At 38.6% G+C, this 16576-nt stretch overlaps 1 protein-coding gene across 1 annotated transcript; it reads left to right on the top strand.

Moving 5' to 3' along the window:
- The first annotated feature begins 4207 nt into the window (after positions 1-4207).
- Positions 4208-13702, top strand: slc51a (solute carrier family 51 subunit alpha). Its single transcript, XM_042510446.1, has 8 exons — positions 4208-4456; positions 8067-8218; positions 8313-8386; positions 8709-8867; positions 12083-12194; positions 12853-12999; positions 13238-13343; positions 13431-13702. Exons 1-8 carry the CDS (start codon positions 4381-4383, stop codon positions 13574-13576), a joined length of 972 nt encoding a protein of 323 aa, XP_042366380.1. The 5' UTR covers positions 4208-4380; the 3' UTR covers positions 13577-13702.
- Positions 13703-16576: the final 2874 nt, after the last annotated feature.

Raw genomic sequence — 16576 nt, 5'->3', positions numbered from 1 at the left:
AAGCATTTAGGCAACTTTTTTCCACATATGCAGGGGTACTCCCCAAGAACTGTGAAAGGACATTTTGCAGCCATCAAAAGGCCAGAATAAAATGTTTTTCCTGTGCTTTTCAGCAAACCACAGATATGTAATATTTGCACATTTCATACATGTGAAATAGTTCAGATTACATGTATATGAGCTGATTTTTTATCCAGAGGAGGAGGAGAGGTGTGAATTTATTCTAGACTAAACCAAAGAGGGTAATTTTTAACACCTCAGAACATTGTGTTTTTATAAACAACGAGGAAGCCTATTTAAGTCAAAGCACGATGTTCCTAACTAAACTAACATTAACTACATTGTCTTTCCTTTCTTCATTTGGATTCCCATTAGAACCAGCGCAAGCACTAGCTATTCTTTCAGGGGTCAAAATTGTTATCCTTTTAACAAAAATTAAACTAAACAGAGAATTTGAATCACATGTCCAAAAAATTTATAGCAGACTCAACTATGATCATCATACAAATAATTCTCATTAAACATAAATCATTGTCTGACTGAATCCTATATTATTCTGTACATTCAGTACTTTCACACATTTATTGCGAAGAAAATTCTGTATTAAAAAAAGTCCATATAAACACCATATATAGTAAGAACTTTTTTTTCTGTTGCATGTATTGTTTGATAATTGTGTTGGGCAAACTGGGAGCATAACCTTTCTTATCATATCTTTGGTGAACGTGGCAACAAAATTTAACAAGTGTAGGTAGATCTTGGCCTTACAGTCAGCCAGTTTGTTATGCATGTCTTTTACATTAGTACTATAAAAGGACTGTAATACCCAATGGGCCGCTTTGTTTTGAGCGACTTGTGATTTGTAAACCTCTTTTATTGAAGCATTAAACCAAATAACAGAAGTAACAGAACTAAAGCATTCAAAACTTGTTGAATGACATCTGGTGGCATATTTCTTACTACTTTTCTCACAAATGACACATCCCTTCTCATTTTCACAGTCACAGTGAAGGAGAGAAACATAAAGACTAAACATATCCACTACAAACATAAAGATATTACATGAGCGTGTTTTGCAGAAATGTACAGTTACAACACTTTAGGTCTATTGAGGCACTTGGGATGCATTTTGATGTGAAAATTGATGGAGTTCCTTTTAAATCATAAATGAGAAGTAGATATTAGGTTAGAAGTGTTGAATTTTCTTGTCTATGACTTCAATCTTGGATGTAGGAAGTCCATCAGATATCACAAATTCTGGGGCACAGAGTGACTCACCTGGTAGAGCTAGCCCCATCATTTCCAAACTTTGCCCTTTGTTGCATGTTAGATGCAACAAAGGGATAAAGATATCATAAATACTGACTGGACAGCAGAACCTACATTGTGTACTTTTCAGAGAGTTTTGTAGCGTTTCCTGGAGTCATTTTGTGCGTTAAGTGTCAACATCTGCAAATTCCTGAAGTCAAAAACATGACTTGTTTTTTTAAAAAGATGAAAATAAAACATGTAGACTAGACTTGTGTGTGCTCTCAGAGAAAGATGGCGATTTGGATACACTACTTTGAGTTTTGTCCAAAAAACAAGTGCTTTTTGATAAGCTCAGCCAAAAAACTAAAACAGGAAAATTGTTTCACACTCAGTCAACATTCTTTGTGAACTGAGATTCAGGGACCAAGATGAACCTTCACTTTTGCTATCAATGTAACATTCAGGCCCTTCACCTCTGCAGCTGACTGCTATGTTCTTCCTCCCTAACCCCTCCTGTTTTACTTTTATTTCCTCTACAAAAGTGCCTGACATGGCTGCTAGCACATCATACAAAAGGCAGATGGGGACAGAAAGGATCCCGCTGTATCACATCTGTTCTGCAGACCTGCAGAGCACATTAGTCAAGGTGATGACAGCTTGATTTGGCCTATACTGTGTAATGTAAATGCCAAGTCATGGCTGCATTGGATACAGTTGAATAAAAAAAAAATCCCACACATTATTAATTTAAAAAATAATACTTGTATTTTCTAATCTTTTAGTTTTTACCTAAACTGTGTGTATGTGTGTTTATAAATTGTGTGCTCTGAAGCTGCCAAGGCAATGACCTCGGTGTCAGTTTTAGCGGCCAAGTCAACAGTCACTTGTTAAAAAACAAACAAGTCTTAACCCTACAAGGCCAAAGCAGCTGCAGTTTCACTGAAGACCTTTGGATGGTTTACCCATTACAAGGAAAGCCGATCATTAAACAGTGATTTTGGGTTGTAACATCAGTATCTGCAAACATAGCCATCCCATTACAGGAGGCCAGAGCATCAAACGTCAATGGATGATGCGATCAGTTAATCTTTGGAGTTGATGCATCAACTTCGAGGCTGTGTGTCTGGCTTATGGCTGCTCATGTCTCAGTGAAATCAAAGCTGTCATAGTGCACTGAGTTGTTCCCTTAATCATCATCCAAGGAGGTCCCTCATTATGTAATCATCTCCAGAGTCTGTCGCTATTTAACAAGATGTTTTCCTTTTCAAACTGATGCAGAATATGGATTCATTTAGGGTTTTGTTTCCCTGTAAGTATCCTCTTAATGAAGCTGTGTTGTGGCTGAAGATTGCTCTGTAGATTGTTGGACCTTTTTAATCCATGACATAAACTCAGGCCAGTCAGGACAAATCTTTTCTGCCAAGTCTGAACCTCCTGGAATAGAGACATGAGCTAAGGTGTGTCTTGACGCAGCCAGAACGAGCATGAAACAAATGTTGCACAGACTTGATTCAAATGATTCAATGGCCATGTAGAGTGAGATGAGATGCGTCATATGCAATAATGTGCCAAGGTGTGTATAAGGTTTACATGACAGGGGCTTTTTGGGGCTGTGTTTATGCCTCTCAGTTTTCTCTGGAGATCATTCCTAAAATGTGCCTGTGCATGTAGTTCAAGGATTAAGTGATTTTATATGAAATCAAAGCAAAACAAAGGAGGCCAAGTTTGCCAGATCTAACAGGCAGGCATCACAAATAAAACCTGGAGATAAGCCAAATTATGACAGAGGAGATGTTCAGAAGTAAAAAGTTCTCATGAGAGATACCAAGCAGGACTTGGGGCATCAAAGCTATACAGTATAATGCCAGCTGTAACTCTGTGACTGGACCTCTATACAGGCCTCTCAGTGTTGTGGAAAATTATTCAAATGGAGCCAAGGGCGCAAAAAGATTTGCAGCAAATGCCTCACATGACGATACCCCTGCATGTGTTGCTATGGGAACGAGGGGGCATGTGATGTGAGTGACTGTGTTGTTCAAAGGCTCCAGTCTTAAGAAACACCCCACCCCATACCACACACATGCACATGCACGCACGCACACACACACATCTGACATTGTAAACTTCCACTCCTCCATCCTCATTCCTATTATCAGTGTTACTGAAGTTTTTCTCCAGGGTCACCTAGGAAAGGAAGTTATGAGTCATATTGCTCCCTGAAAGTGAGACTTACCTTATCAGATAAAACTGATGTTGACAACGCTTTTCATTGAGGTCATAACCTGTATCAGAAAAAAAGGTATGAAATTGCAACATGTTATTTCAATGAAAAAGATATAATAACAAAAAAAATGTAACCTCTTAAATAAAAACTTAGGCTGTGGCTGAAAATATTATTTTTTATTCATTTGGGCCACATTAAATATTTGTGAGTGCTGTTGTTTTGTTTGTTTTTGGATCCTCACCTCTATACATTGTTTAAGATTTTTGGAGTTTTGTATGCTGCTATTTTTCATCATAAGTGGGAATATGTTACAATGAGGGGGCCCGCCCAGACCAAATTGTGCCCCCAAAAGTGTTTGGCTGGCCCTCATTATTCCCATCTTAACTTCAAATAAACCTCTTTACTTAATAACATCAAACTACGTTTGGAGAGAAAAAAAAAGTGTTTGAGATTTATTCCTAAATTTTCTAATTCCGTGCCCAAATAACATATTTTCCATCACCTTTACGCTACATTAAAATGTTAAAACAAATAAAACTGAAGCTAAGGCAGGTAAAACAAGTGACTAATCCTATCAATTGTTTTTTCTGAGGACAAAAAAAAAAAAAAAAAAAAAAACATACCATGACTGCCCACAGACGACGTTTGTACGTCAAGTACCCAGAACGTGGAGATTTGGTCGACGACTCACTGTTCTGTCACAGGGAAAAGAGGCGGGTCTACAGATTGCAACAAGTGTTTTGGGGTGCCTGGGAGGTAGATATCTCTGGGCATTAGGTTTGAGGACGGTCTTTGCAACTTTGGAGAGGAAGGGTGAGCGCGCTTCCAGACCATTACGCAGTGAGCGTCTTTGGATATAAGAGAAAAAGTTGGAAGTTTGTGAAAATCTACCGACATCAACCACCATGGAGAGCGGAGGAAACATAACCCGAGACCCGAGCTGCACGATGCAGCCTCCTCTAGCCATGGACATCATCCTCAGTGAGTAGACCGGCTTAGATACAGCGGATCAGTCCGTCAGCGGGTTTCCTCAAACATTTCCATCTGATGGTTCGTTACAGGGTGGTTACTCTGGATGCATCAGATCATATCTCATCCCAGGAATCCATCTGTATTTAGGCAGAGAGCATTAGGAGAAGAGTCGGGGAAAGAGTCTAAACTGGTGGTGATTACGGCTTGATAGATATCTATATTCCCACTTTGGGAACTAGTGGTTTCCCAGTACAGCATCCATGGTCCTCTTGCTTCTTTAATGGTCTGAAGTGAAAGTCGACAGAGATTTCTCTTCATTTTAAGAATTAGATCAGACCTATTTAAATTCACCAGACTTACATTCTCTATGTAAAAAATAATAATAATAAGATTTTTGCTGTAGATTATTCTCAAAAGCCCTGCTAGATTCTCAGCTTTTTAAAAATGTTCACAAACATAAACACAAAGTGAGGTTAGTGTTCACACAGGCAGCCCATTGACTTGTTCAGACAGATCTCACTTATTATTATATTTTCATCAAATTATCAAGATAATCCAGTAATCCATATCACCAGGTTTTATTGTAAATTCACTTTTAGGCTTCTGACTCATAATCCACTTCACTTTGCTTTTCACTGCTCATAAACACTCCTCAGATGTTTTGGCAGCCTGACGTCTGCAGTAGCGCAGAGAGAAAATCTACTTAAATAGGTTTTACAATATTTCAATGACTTAAATCCTAATAAATCACTGAATAAGTCATAATAAATGTGTTTACATGAAAGTGCGGTAAAGAAGGCTTTTTTTGAAACTGGGGATTCTTCCTTAATAACATTTTTTTTAAAGATGCTCATGAAGATTTTGTTTGCCATTTGGCTTGTGTAAATTATTTTCTTTTTAAATGTGTTCTTTAAGAAAATAATATTTTCTTCATTATGATAAAGACCAAATGTGTTTTAAAGATTACTCACACTGTACCATTACATTAATGATTATGCTTAATCAACAAAGCACCTTTTTTTCTTTTTTTTAGAAAAATAACTTTTAAATGTTTTTTTCTCATTTTAATATACTCACTATATATTGCTGAATGCAAAGGCGTAGGTTTTTTTTCAACACTGGGGGGGGGGTCACATGTGTAAGGGGGCTATGGGGGCCTTCTGGTGGAAAATGTAGGTGCTCATCACATGCTTAATTTCTTGCATTATGGTAAAAAAAAAATGCGGCAATATGTGCCTTTTCTGCTTCAATTTATGTGTAAATGTCTTGAATTTTACCTCAGTAAAAAACTGTCACTTTCTTTTTTTTATATCGGGGAGACACATTTATTTATATACTTTTTTTAAACTCAGAGCTGTTGAGGAAAACCCTCCTTTCAATGGCGCACATGTTCTAAACATCGAGGGGGACCCAAAGTCTACATCCATGGCCAAATACATACTGTAGTGTAATCTCATGCTGAGAGCTTGATCAGTCAATTGGCTGGGCCAGTAAATATACAGATTATTACAGGTATATTGTATTTGCATGTACTGTATGTCAGCCAATAAATAACAAGAAATCACAGTACCAAAATCCTCAGTGAGCTTCGATAAGTTTATTTTTGGCTGTTAAATGTCCAGATCACTAGTCACAATTCTTTAAAACCCAAGTTTAAGGGATTCTTCTTGAGTTTTGTGTTTCTGTAGAACAAATTGGCCAATCCATCTTTATCGCATTTCTTTAACTCCCAGACATTGATCTTGGTATCAGCCTCAATCATGCCGTACTGGTTGGGCCATAGCTTTGATGGGGAAACTTCTCTCGAGTGCCATCTGGATCTGTTTTGCGAGCGAAAAAAGATTTTAAAGCTAAACATGTGTGGTTACATAACATGTCAAATGTTTAAGAATAGAACCCACAGAAGTCATTACAGTAGACAAAGGAACAAAGAAAAAAACATTATCAGAATTTAGGAATAATTCAAAAAGGTTGTCGTGTCAGTTAGACACATGAATTTTAAAGTAACTGAATAAACAACATGAGGGAAAGTGACCACCTTTACAGGAACCAGCCATCAAAGAAGGAATGGTTGTTTGTGTGGTTGTGTGTATGTTTGTGTACTGATACCGCTAATGGCTTCAGATGCCAGAGAATAAATGATGCAGATTGCCACAATACTGACAATTTCTGGCAACATGCTGAAACAATTTACTCAACCTTTCCTCCTGCTCTTTGTTTCCTACCTAAAGCATTGTCGTCATCTATATGTTCCTCTATCTGAAACATCTGCAGAGTATTTCCTCTACATTTTTCTCTGGAAATGTCACACTGTTTCTTTCTTAATCTGTGCACAATCCCTCCCACATGCACTGACCGATTATGACTTATGACTTGTCTTAGCATCACAGGGAAAGTTTTGCAAAACACTGTCTCTCATCATACCGCCAAATACTTGTTTCCTCGTCTGTGGCTGTGAGTTCTGTTTCTTAGTAATCATTGATTTTGCAAAGCTTATCAAGCTTGCATATATCATATGGCATGATGAAAACACTTGGGCCAACAAATCCTAAAGCTAGAGGATCTAGCTTTTTTGATTTTATCGACATACATGTCTGTGCTAACAGTCTGCGTTTGATTTTCCTGTGTTGCTGTTTTCATTTTTATATCGATTCAACATCAACTTTGAAGCACTGTTGACTTTTTGTACGTCAAAGAAATACAATTAAGGGGAGTTTACACTCAGTTCTGGGCTACTATCAGTATTTGATTAATCCTTAAAATATGATTGTCACATTATTTGTTAAAGTGATCAAATACATATTTGCTTATCCTCCGGTTATCATAGGTTTAAAGGACCAGTATGGAGGATTTAGTGTCATCTAGTGGTGAGGTTTCAGATTGCAACCAACTAAATACCCCTCCTTGTTACGCCTTTCTCTCAAAGCATGTAGAAGATAGTGATGGGTGGACTGATTTTTTTTCCGCAGTATTGATTCATCGAGTTGCTACATGAAAATGTCTCAAACCAAATTTTAATACTTTTTACAAAAATATGTTGTGCAATTTCTTCACGACACCCCGTTATAGTGCATGCACATTTGACAGCTAGTTGCTGCCCGCCTCACAAAGCTTCTCTTTAATGCATCACCAGTCATCATGTATAGGTTGACATCAATAAAAATAAAATATTAATTTCAATGTATTAAGCACACCACTGGTATGCAGGCCCTATAAGCTCAACAAGATGTTAGAGAAATGATACTGGGCAATGATTTTTTTGTCCTTTGAGGGGCAAATAGCAAACATCCAAGTTAAACACCCCAGTTACCCCTGCAGCCTTTTGCTGCATTCACGTGGTGTCCCTGCTGTACCTCAGTATAACCTCACAGAGATGCTAACATGGCTTTAGACTCTGTATAGGTCATGTCGCACTCTTTATTTTGAGGTTACTTGTTATTTTCAAGCAGTAATTACTTCAGCCTGTCTGAATAAACATTTCAAGGCCAATAAAAACATCCATTACCTTTAATAAAGATGTTATCAGGTTTCAATTTCCAGTTAATGACCTGTGAGTCCAGAGTCCCAGCTCAAATTTAAAGACAGCTAATTTGTTGTAATTTCGCATCTCTCCCTCTAGATTTGGACATCTTTGGCATCGTCCTGTACTCTGTGCTTACCTTCATGGCCGCAGTGTCCATGCTGATCTACATTGAGGAGTGTATCTACATCTACAAGAAAGTGCCCGCCAATAAGAAGAGCGTAATCATCTGGGTGAATGGGGCAGCACCGGTGAGAATAACACTGAAAAAAAAAAATGGGGATAGTTTCTGTTAAATATACAGTATATTCACATGGTGTTTCTCCTTTCTCCTCTCTCTTTCAGGTGATCGGCACCATGTCGTGTCTGGGAATGTGGATCCCGAGAGCCACCATGTTCACTGATATGACATCTGCCTGGTGGGTCTCTGTTTCTCTGCTTCTCTTTTTCCCTTTTTCTCACCTTCCATCTCTGGCTGTGCTGTATGTTTTTTCCCCACAGAACCCCACAGTAAAAAATCACAGATGGGGAAATTTGATCCCCACATCCTCCTGAAGGTTTTTATAGAAAACAGCCACACTGTTGTGCAAAGTGTGACTTTCATTTTCTCTACTGATCCTGTCTCTCTTATCTTTCCTCCATTATTTCCTCCACTCATTCCTCTCTAATTGTTCTTGAGTCCTTTACCTCCCTTATTCCTTATTTGCATTTACCGTCTCTCCTCTTCTTATCTCTCTGTAGCTACTTCGCCATTGTGGTGTTCAAGTTCCTGATCCTGATGCTGGAGGAGGTGGGTGGTGACGAGGCTTTCCTGAGGCGAGCAGGGAAACATAAACTCAAAATCAGCACGGGGCCGTGCTGCTGCTGCTGCCTCTGCCTGCCATATGTCGCCATCACACGGTAAACAAACATAAACACACAGTCTGTGGTTATCATAATCAATACAACAAGCACAACAAACACTGCTCATTTCTGTGCATCACTGTGCATTTAGAAATCTGTTCCCGTTATTCTCGGCAGGAGAAGACTTAGGAGCTTTGGTATCATCAGTACAGTCTGTAGAGTAGATATAGAGTCTGTAGGTTTCATTTAACCAGTCCCAAAACCAGTACGCTTAAACCTTATTTGATACCCATCATGTGTATCGCAGCATTTAGTTACGTGATATGGTACCAGATGCCACAAGCATGTGGTATAACCCCACTTTCAAATGTTTTGGCAGCATTTTGGCAAACTGAACTGCCTTCACCACACCACAGACAGAGGTTGTAACTGGTATGTTGCATCAAGTTGAAAAATGCTAGTGGTGACTGTCTGTGAGCAAAACCATACAAATAGTCTTTTTTCTACAAGAAGGATCAAATGCAGATATTGGTTTGTTGTTTTTTTTTCCTTTTTCGGAAAACATCTGGTGGGCCAAAATGAACCTTATGGTGGACCAAGTCTGGCCTGCAGGATCTACTTTGGACAGCCTTGCTTTAATTTAGCAACATGAAGTTTATCTTTTTTATTGCTGCTGTTCACAAAAGACTTCTAACTGCAGTTCATGTTTTCCACTTTGTTTTATATTTAATAAAAATGGAGCAGTATGAAGGAAGAGAACTATTCTTCCACCTCGGCTATCCTTAGCAAGTGTAGAGCGTTGTCATAATAGAGTTTCAGTTTTAGTTTAACATTTTGGAAAATGTGTTGTTTCCTTCTTGCTGAGAGTCACATAAGAGGATCACTACCACACTCCTATATGTTTTTTAAACATATGGCTACAGCTTAGCTTAGTTTAGCTTAGCTCAATTTAGCACAAAGACTGAAAAGGGGGAAACAGCTAGTCTGTCAAGGGTAAACTGTTTCCTAGGGTTGTATGGATTAAACTAGCAAAATATAAACTGGTAAAAAGTGAGCTTTAGTGGTGCTGGTGGGTGAACATATTTACTGCACAGCCCTGAGAGTGATATGAACCTTCTCACTGATCTGTCGGTGAGACACTGAAAAAGCTTGCCTCTTAAAATGTCAAACTGTTGTTTTATCTGTATCTAAGATCACTCCCACTTGGTTTAAGGGGGAACTTTTTTTCTAAGACAGCTGAGGTCTCATAGTCCTCACTTTGATACACTGTTGCTTTAATGGAAAACTTTCAGTCTGTTCCAACCTGGTGTATTTTCCAGAAACACAGCTGACATTACAAAAAATGACTCACAGTCATTGTATTGGTCTTTTTGAGTGTCCTTGAGTGATATCATATCCGCAATAAAAGCCCACCTCACGCATGTCCAGTAAAAAAGCCTGTGTCTGAGTGAATATGCAGGGTGATGTGGTCAGCAGGCAAGTTGCTACTGATTTTGATCCTAATGGAAATATTTTGAAACTCTGAGGGCTTTTACTTGTCATGACATGATTCATGTAGAAATCATGTTGATCTAGAAACTGCACTTGTCCCAGAACATCTGAAACATAGACAAAATTGCCACATTACACAAAAAAAATACTGTCTGCCAGTTTTAAATAAACTTGAATTATCCATTGATATGAGCAATCCCTGCATTACTGAGGTGGTAATTGCAACATCCTGCAGTACTAATTAAGTGCAGATCCTGTGCAGTTTCCACAAAAGTCAACCAGGTGTTGCTCGAGGGGTCAGATTAGTGCACTTTGATGTCGTGTTTGGTCTGTTTGAAGATTGCATAATCTCAGAGATCCTCTGTACTTATAGTATTACATTCAGAATAAATGTTAAACACTACAGGCTGAACACACTCCAGGTCGTTCAACTCTTTCAAGGCGGGGCCCAGTGTGTATCTTAGGACTCTTTACACAGCAAGCACATGTCATCATGTCACATGACATCTGTCTGAATGAATACTGGTTATGTCAGAGGTGACTGATTATTCCAGCAAGTTTTTAAAAAGTCTGCCGTCATACACTGTTTGTTGTTGTGCAATAGGTACGCTCTGTTGAGATTATGTGCGATTCTCACCAAAATGATCTGCATGCTGCTGTCAGGCAACAACAAACAAATGTGCTTATTTCTAATGCTATGCACCTCTTAAAAAGTATTTTACCGACATAAAGACAGTTCTCACATAAAACTAGGTCGTCTATGCAGTAGAAAGATGCAAATACTTTTGAAACTGGTGCCACATGACCAGAGAAAACAAAGTAAAAGTACGCTTTTGCTTAAGAAGTAGAAAACCTACAACTACCAGAATACAGTGCACCATACCAGACCAATAAACACTCCCGCTGGTGGGTGACGTAATGTGGACTGTGAAACAATGGTATGTTGTGTCAGCTGTGTCTCGTATTACGGTTAAAAAGTAATCTAAAAAGTTAAAAAGTAATCTGTTTCAAAAGTAATCTGTTTCAGAAAACATGCAGTAACAGAACCTTTTTTCATATTACATCAGTGCTGCTTAGGTTTACCGCTGGATCACGTTTTTTTGGTGTCCATTTTCACTGTGCATGAAGCAGTATGATACCCACTTCCTGTTCATGAACTTGAGCTATTAAAGCTTAACAGGGCATTAAAATATTTTTCTGAAAACATATTAGGAGAGAAATATACAGTGCAGTAACATAATTTAGATTTTTATTTTTTCAACGCCACCACTCTTGATCCAGCTGTATACTCTTTGTGTCTGTGGTGGCGGCATGGTTGGTGGGCAATTCAAAAATGCAGAAGTGCAGCCTGTAGGTTGAGCAACAGCCAAATAGCCAGCCAGAGGACTTTCGCCGCAGTTCATCTGCACATACTACCCACATCATTTTGATACAAAGCTGGTTGAAAACCGGCAAAGTATCCTTTTAAGATGCATTCACTCAGTGCAAATCCTTTCACCTAAACTCTCCGTCTGTACACAGTGATTATTATGGTCAAGCCAAGGCATGCTTTGCCGCTTTCATCGATGCAGTGCTCAGTTTCCCATCCACCATGTCTTGCATGACTGCATGACAGCATGACGATTAATGTTGTTGTTGCACACAAGCACACTCAAATGTGGACATGCCTAAAGCTAATCAAGAGTGCCAAAGGCCATCCTGAAATCTTCAGAATACTCTGCAGTTAATGATCCAGGATGGGTTCACAAAGAGGGTGAATTATTTTTTTGCTCCAATTCTAGGCGTTCTCTCTTCCTGCTCAAACTTGGATCCTTCCAGTTTGCTCTCCTGAAGATTGTCTTCACAGTCCTTTCCATTGTCCTCTATACCAACGGAACATTCAACCTTGCTGATGTGAGTTGATAACAGGGAAACAATAGAGAAACTCTCTCTCCATGCTATTGTTTATTTGTCTGTTTTCGCTATTTATATTTGATTCTTTTTCTGTGAAATGATGAGTCATACCCATTCCCGGCAGTTTACTGTTGTTTGTCTGTAATGTTCCAGGAATGAATCTGCTGTATTCATTAAAAAAACAACAACGTTGCTCTGGATGAAGGATATATGTAAAATTTAGTATAGAAGAATGACAGTAATAATCAAGCCCCAATACCTTTTCTGACATGCAGGCAAAAGTAAAGATGGTAATGTGTAAACATCACAATTTCAATGAAACACGGGGGGATTATTTTATATACAGAGGGTTTTTGTTTCAGGGTGAAGTATTCCTAAGTGAAGGAGCAATAGAGGAGAGTAAAACAAAGGGTTACTATATCCATTTTATAGACTCTCTATAGAGCTTTAAAAATATTAGTAATATTTATCAGAAATATGGAGGAATGATGGTGCCAATTTTTAAAAAAAAAACACATCTATCTTTTTTCTTTTTTTTCAGCAGTGCCTCATGAGTCCTTGATGTTTTGCTCACGCTGTCTCAGAATTATTCTTTTTTTTTTGTTGTTGTTGATTTTACCAACTTCCTGACTCTCCTGTTTGTATGTGACGACTTCAGTTGACCATCAAAGGAGCTGCTATATGGATCAACCCATTTGTGGGTATCTTGACAATCATAGCCCTGTGGCCTGTAGCAATCATATTCATGCACCTGAGGACTGCGCTGCGGACACTCAAGATCATTCCCAAGTACGCTATGTACCAGGTGAGGCACAGGAGGCGCTTTAAACACACGTACTGCACACAAACAGCTGTTTACACACATCATGGTGGGCAGTAACTAGCACTGATCATATATGCAGCTGGCTGTAAGTCAACATTTCTAATCACATGTGAGGTTATAGGGCTGTCATGAATGTTTTTTACAGCATTTAAACAGTCATATTAAACAGTGAACGTGTGTGTGTGTGTGTGTGTGTGTGTGTGTGTGTGTGTGTGTGTAGCTGGTGCTGATCCTGAGCCAGCTGCAAACAGCCATTATCAACATCTTGGCTTTGAACGGAACTATCGCCTGCACTCCGCCCTTGTCCGCTGCAGCCAGAGGATACAGTAAGTCAGCGTTCATCCAGACACAGTTCATCCATATGTTGATTAAAAATTAATAAAATTTAAACAAATTTTTCTCTGTCTCCATAGTGATGAGTCAGCAGCTTTTGATCCTGGAGATGTTTATCATCACACTGGTAACACGTCTGCTGTACCGCCGACAGTATGATCCTCTACCCGAAGAAGAAGACATCAACGAAAACACCAAGATGATTGCAATTCCTGAGTCTGCATGAGAACGGTCTGTGTGTGTGTGTGTGTGTGTGTGTGTGTGTGTGTGTGTGTGTGTGTGATTTTTATTCCCTGTGTGTATTGATTAAGAGAATATATATGTCCATATGAATAAATGTAATATGAATACATGTAAATGTATCTTGTGAGTGTTCATCTTCTTTTGTTTTTTTTTTAACCTGTCCTGTTCGGCAGGTTAGGCATGCAGTATGAGAGGTCTGGATGCCTTGAGGTGCCATAACAGATTTGCTCTGCAAAGGAGGAGTCTGATATACTTCTTCCTGTTGCAGTCTGCACTAAGATTTATTGGCAAGGCTACCGGACAGCACAACGTTTGAGTGGATAGGGAGAGAGAAAACAGAGAGGTTGGGGGACACAGAAGGGAGGGAAAGACACAAGAGACAACAAAAACAACAGCAACAACAACAACAATGGAAATAAAAACAATGACAACAATGCTAACTACAATAATGATAGCTGCAAATATTTACAACAGTATTAACAGTGGAAGCAGGAAGAAAATGAGTAAGTAAAAAAGTAACTTTGACATGGATAACATCAACATTTGTAACTGTTGTACGTGTGTGATTGTATAACAGTTGTGTGCTGTGTGTGTGTGTGTGTGTGAGGGTTTGTCATTGGATGTGGTTTGTAGTTGACAGGGGGGCCGCAACAACATCCCCCAAACTCCCAGGGGCAAGTAGGCCAAGACCCAAGCCACCAGAGCACCCAACAGCCCCGCAGAACACGACAGATCCAACACCCCTCGGCCAGGGGTCGCCTTGTGAGTGTTCCTCAAGGGGTGCAACCCTTAATGAAACCATTTGATTGACAGCAAGCAGCGGATTGGGAACAAAATTTGGTCCTGGCATTGTCCTCTGGACCAGGTGCCGTTACAGAGTTTGCCACTGTCTTCTTTTTGTCTTTTAGCTCCTTTCTCCATCTAACATATATTTTCATTCTACTTATTCTGCTCTTTGTCTTGTTTTCATTTATTTAGGGTTTGACCTCTCATTTGACCTTTGACATTTCAAGATGGACCGAACCGTTGTGCCACTGCACCTGCCTTACAGTATAGGTAGGCTACTGACAATTTTGGGACCATGTAACCCCTAATCAGATAATCTTTCCCAACATCAAGTGGGCCACAGCTGGCAGGTCTACCTTTTTTTGTCTGTCAATATTGCTAATGGTGGCCAGCAAATCACACCAGGGATCAAAGTGTCATTTAAATTAGTTTTTACCAAAAAAAGAGATCAGGCACATATATGTGGAGTTTTTTTTTTTTTTTCGTAATGCTTTATATCAGTTTATATCATATAATTTCCAAGGAGGTTTCATTTTTGTTATGACTACAGAGGAAATGAAGAAGAAGATTTGCTGATACTTGAGATTTGTGTTCAGTCGTCGATTTCTAGAGGTATTTTCTTCAAGGGATAAACTAAACATTGTTTTATTATTAATATATAAACAGAAATTTGATTTACCATGTAAGCTAAATTGCATGTCTGCTGGTTGGCAACGCTGACATTTTTCAGCCAACCTGCAGTGCACTGACTAAGAGACTTTCCAAGTTTAACAATTGAAGAACAAAATTACTATTCTTTAAATTTACAGTTACATATCAAATTCTAGATTTCAAGCAATAATAGTGCTATTATTACATAAATGATGACAAACTGCCTTTGCATTTGTATTCTGTTACAACCACTGGACCTTTACTGACACTATTACTATGCACAGTGTAAGCATTTTAAAGATCAAATTGCACTCTGTGGTGCCATTTGCTACAGTACCGTCAGTTTTCACATTCACCTGCATTTTATTCTTTAAATATTTTGCCGCTAGGTGGCAGCAGAAACCAAAATTTAGTAGATTTCTATCATCTGCAGTAAAACTGTGTTTGATTGGAGTCTCAGTATCATCACCTGTCTGTTCTTATTACTGTAACAGGTAGTGATATGACAGCTGCTCTCCCACAGTTCAATGAGAAATACTGCCAGTCATAAGAACACAGCTTATATCTCTTCACATGTATACGAGGCTGCGTATAAACAAGGTAATGTAAAGGATGTTGATCGACACACAGTCGTCCAATAGGGTTGTTGCTGTTTCCTTCTTCCTGGTTTTAAGCCAATCATCGTTGTGCATCAACAAGCCAGGGACAAGTGCGGTTGAGTCGAGACTTTCCAATGTACGTGCAGCCAAAAAACGTCAAGTGTGTCCTAAAAGGCAGGAAGTATCAAGGTGTGTCCTTCAAAATAAAATAGCTGTACATTGATCCTTAAAACTGGCTGAGTGGACACAAGTCAGTCTTTTGACAAATGGGTCTCAATGATATTGTGACTTGTGACTTCAAATAAATGCTTTTCCAGGAGGTCAGAGGTTAAATGATCCTGTTTTTTTCTGGAACATGCCACCTATAGATATCAGAGAAGCCACCTCGCTAAATATTTTTAAAAGAATATTAAAAACCTACCTTTTTTACTTTAAACTTTAACCAGCGCTGACTTAACTGCTTGCATTTTGCTTCACACTTACGCACTGCTGCACCTCTTTGAAATGTTGCATTTTCCTTAATTTTCTGCATTTTATAAGCTCTATTTTTAGCTTTATTTTTTATTAATATTATCTCAGTGAGTTATATTTTTCACCTTATGTTATGTATTCTGTACATTCTATTTTTATCCTTATTTTTTAATCTTACTTTTATTGGTATTATCAAGTGGGTTTTATTCATGTGAAGATGCATTCTATGTATTCTACTCTTACTTTTACATGCAGGTTTTATTATGTCATTATGTCCTCTATGTCTTATCATGTGGGGTACTTGGTGCATGTAATTTCCTTGTTGTAAACACATTGGGCTGCATTTCTTGTATGAAAGGTGCATATCATTATCATTATTATTATTATTATTATTATTATAACTACTACTACTATTATGCTATCATTATAGAAACATGGCAACCCAAACATTTTTCTTATAAATTGGTTTTTAGGTA

The sequence above is a fragment of the Plectropomus leopardus genome, chromosome 21, assembly GCF_008729295.1.
Source record: "Plectropomus leopardus isolate mb chromosome 21, YSFRI_Pleo_2.0, whole genome shotgun sequence".
Taxonomy (NCBI): domain Eukaryota; kingdom Metazoa; phylum Chordata; class Actinopteri; order Perciformes; family Serranidae; genus Plectropomus; species Plectropomus leopardus.
This window is presented reverse-complemented; position numbering and strand designations above follow the sequence as displayed.

Excerpts from the sequence above, each read along its gene's own strand:
- slc51a (XM_042510446.1), top strand. The coding sequence starts at position 4,381 with ATGGAGAGCGGAGGAAACATAACCCGAGACCCGAGCTGCACGATGCAG. Across the intron at positions 12,195-12,852 it reads GAACATTCAACCTTGCTGAT|TTGACCATCAAAGGAGCTGC; the intron begins GTGAGTTGATAA and ends TGACGACTTCAG. Across the intron at positions 13,000-13,237 it reads CCAAGTACGCTATGTACCAG|CTGGTGCTGATCCTGAGCCA; the intron begins GTGAGGCACAGG and ends GTGTGTGTGTAG.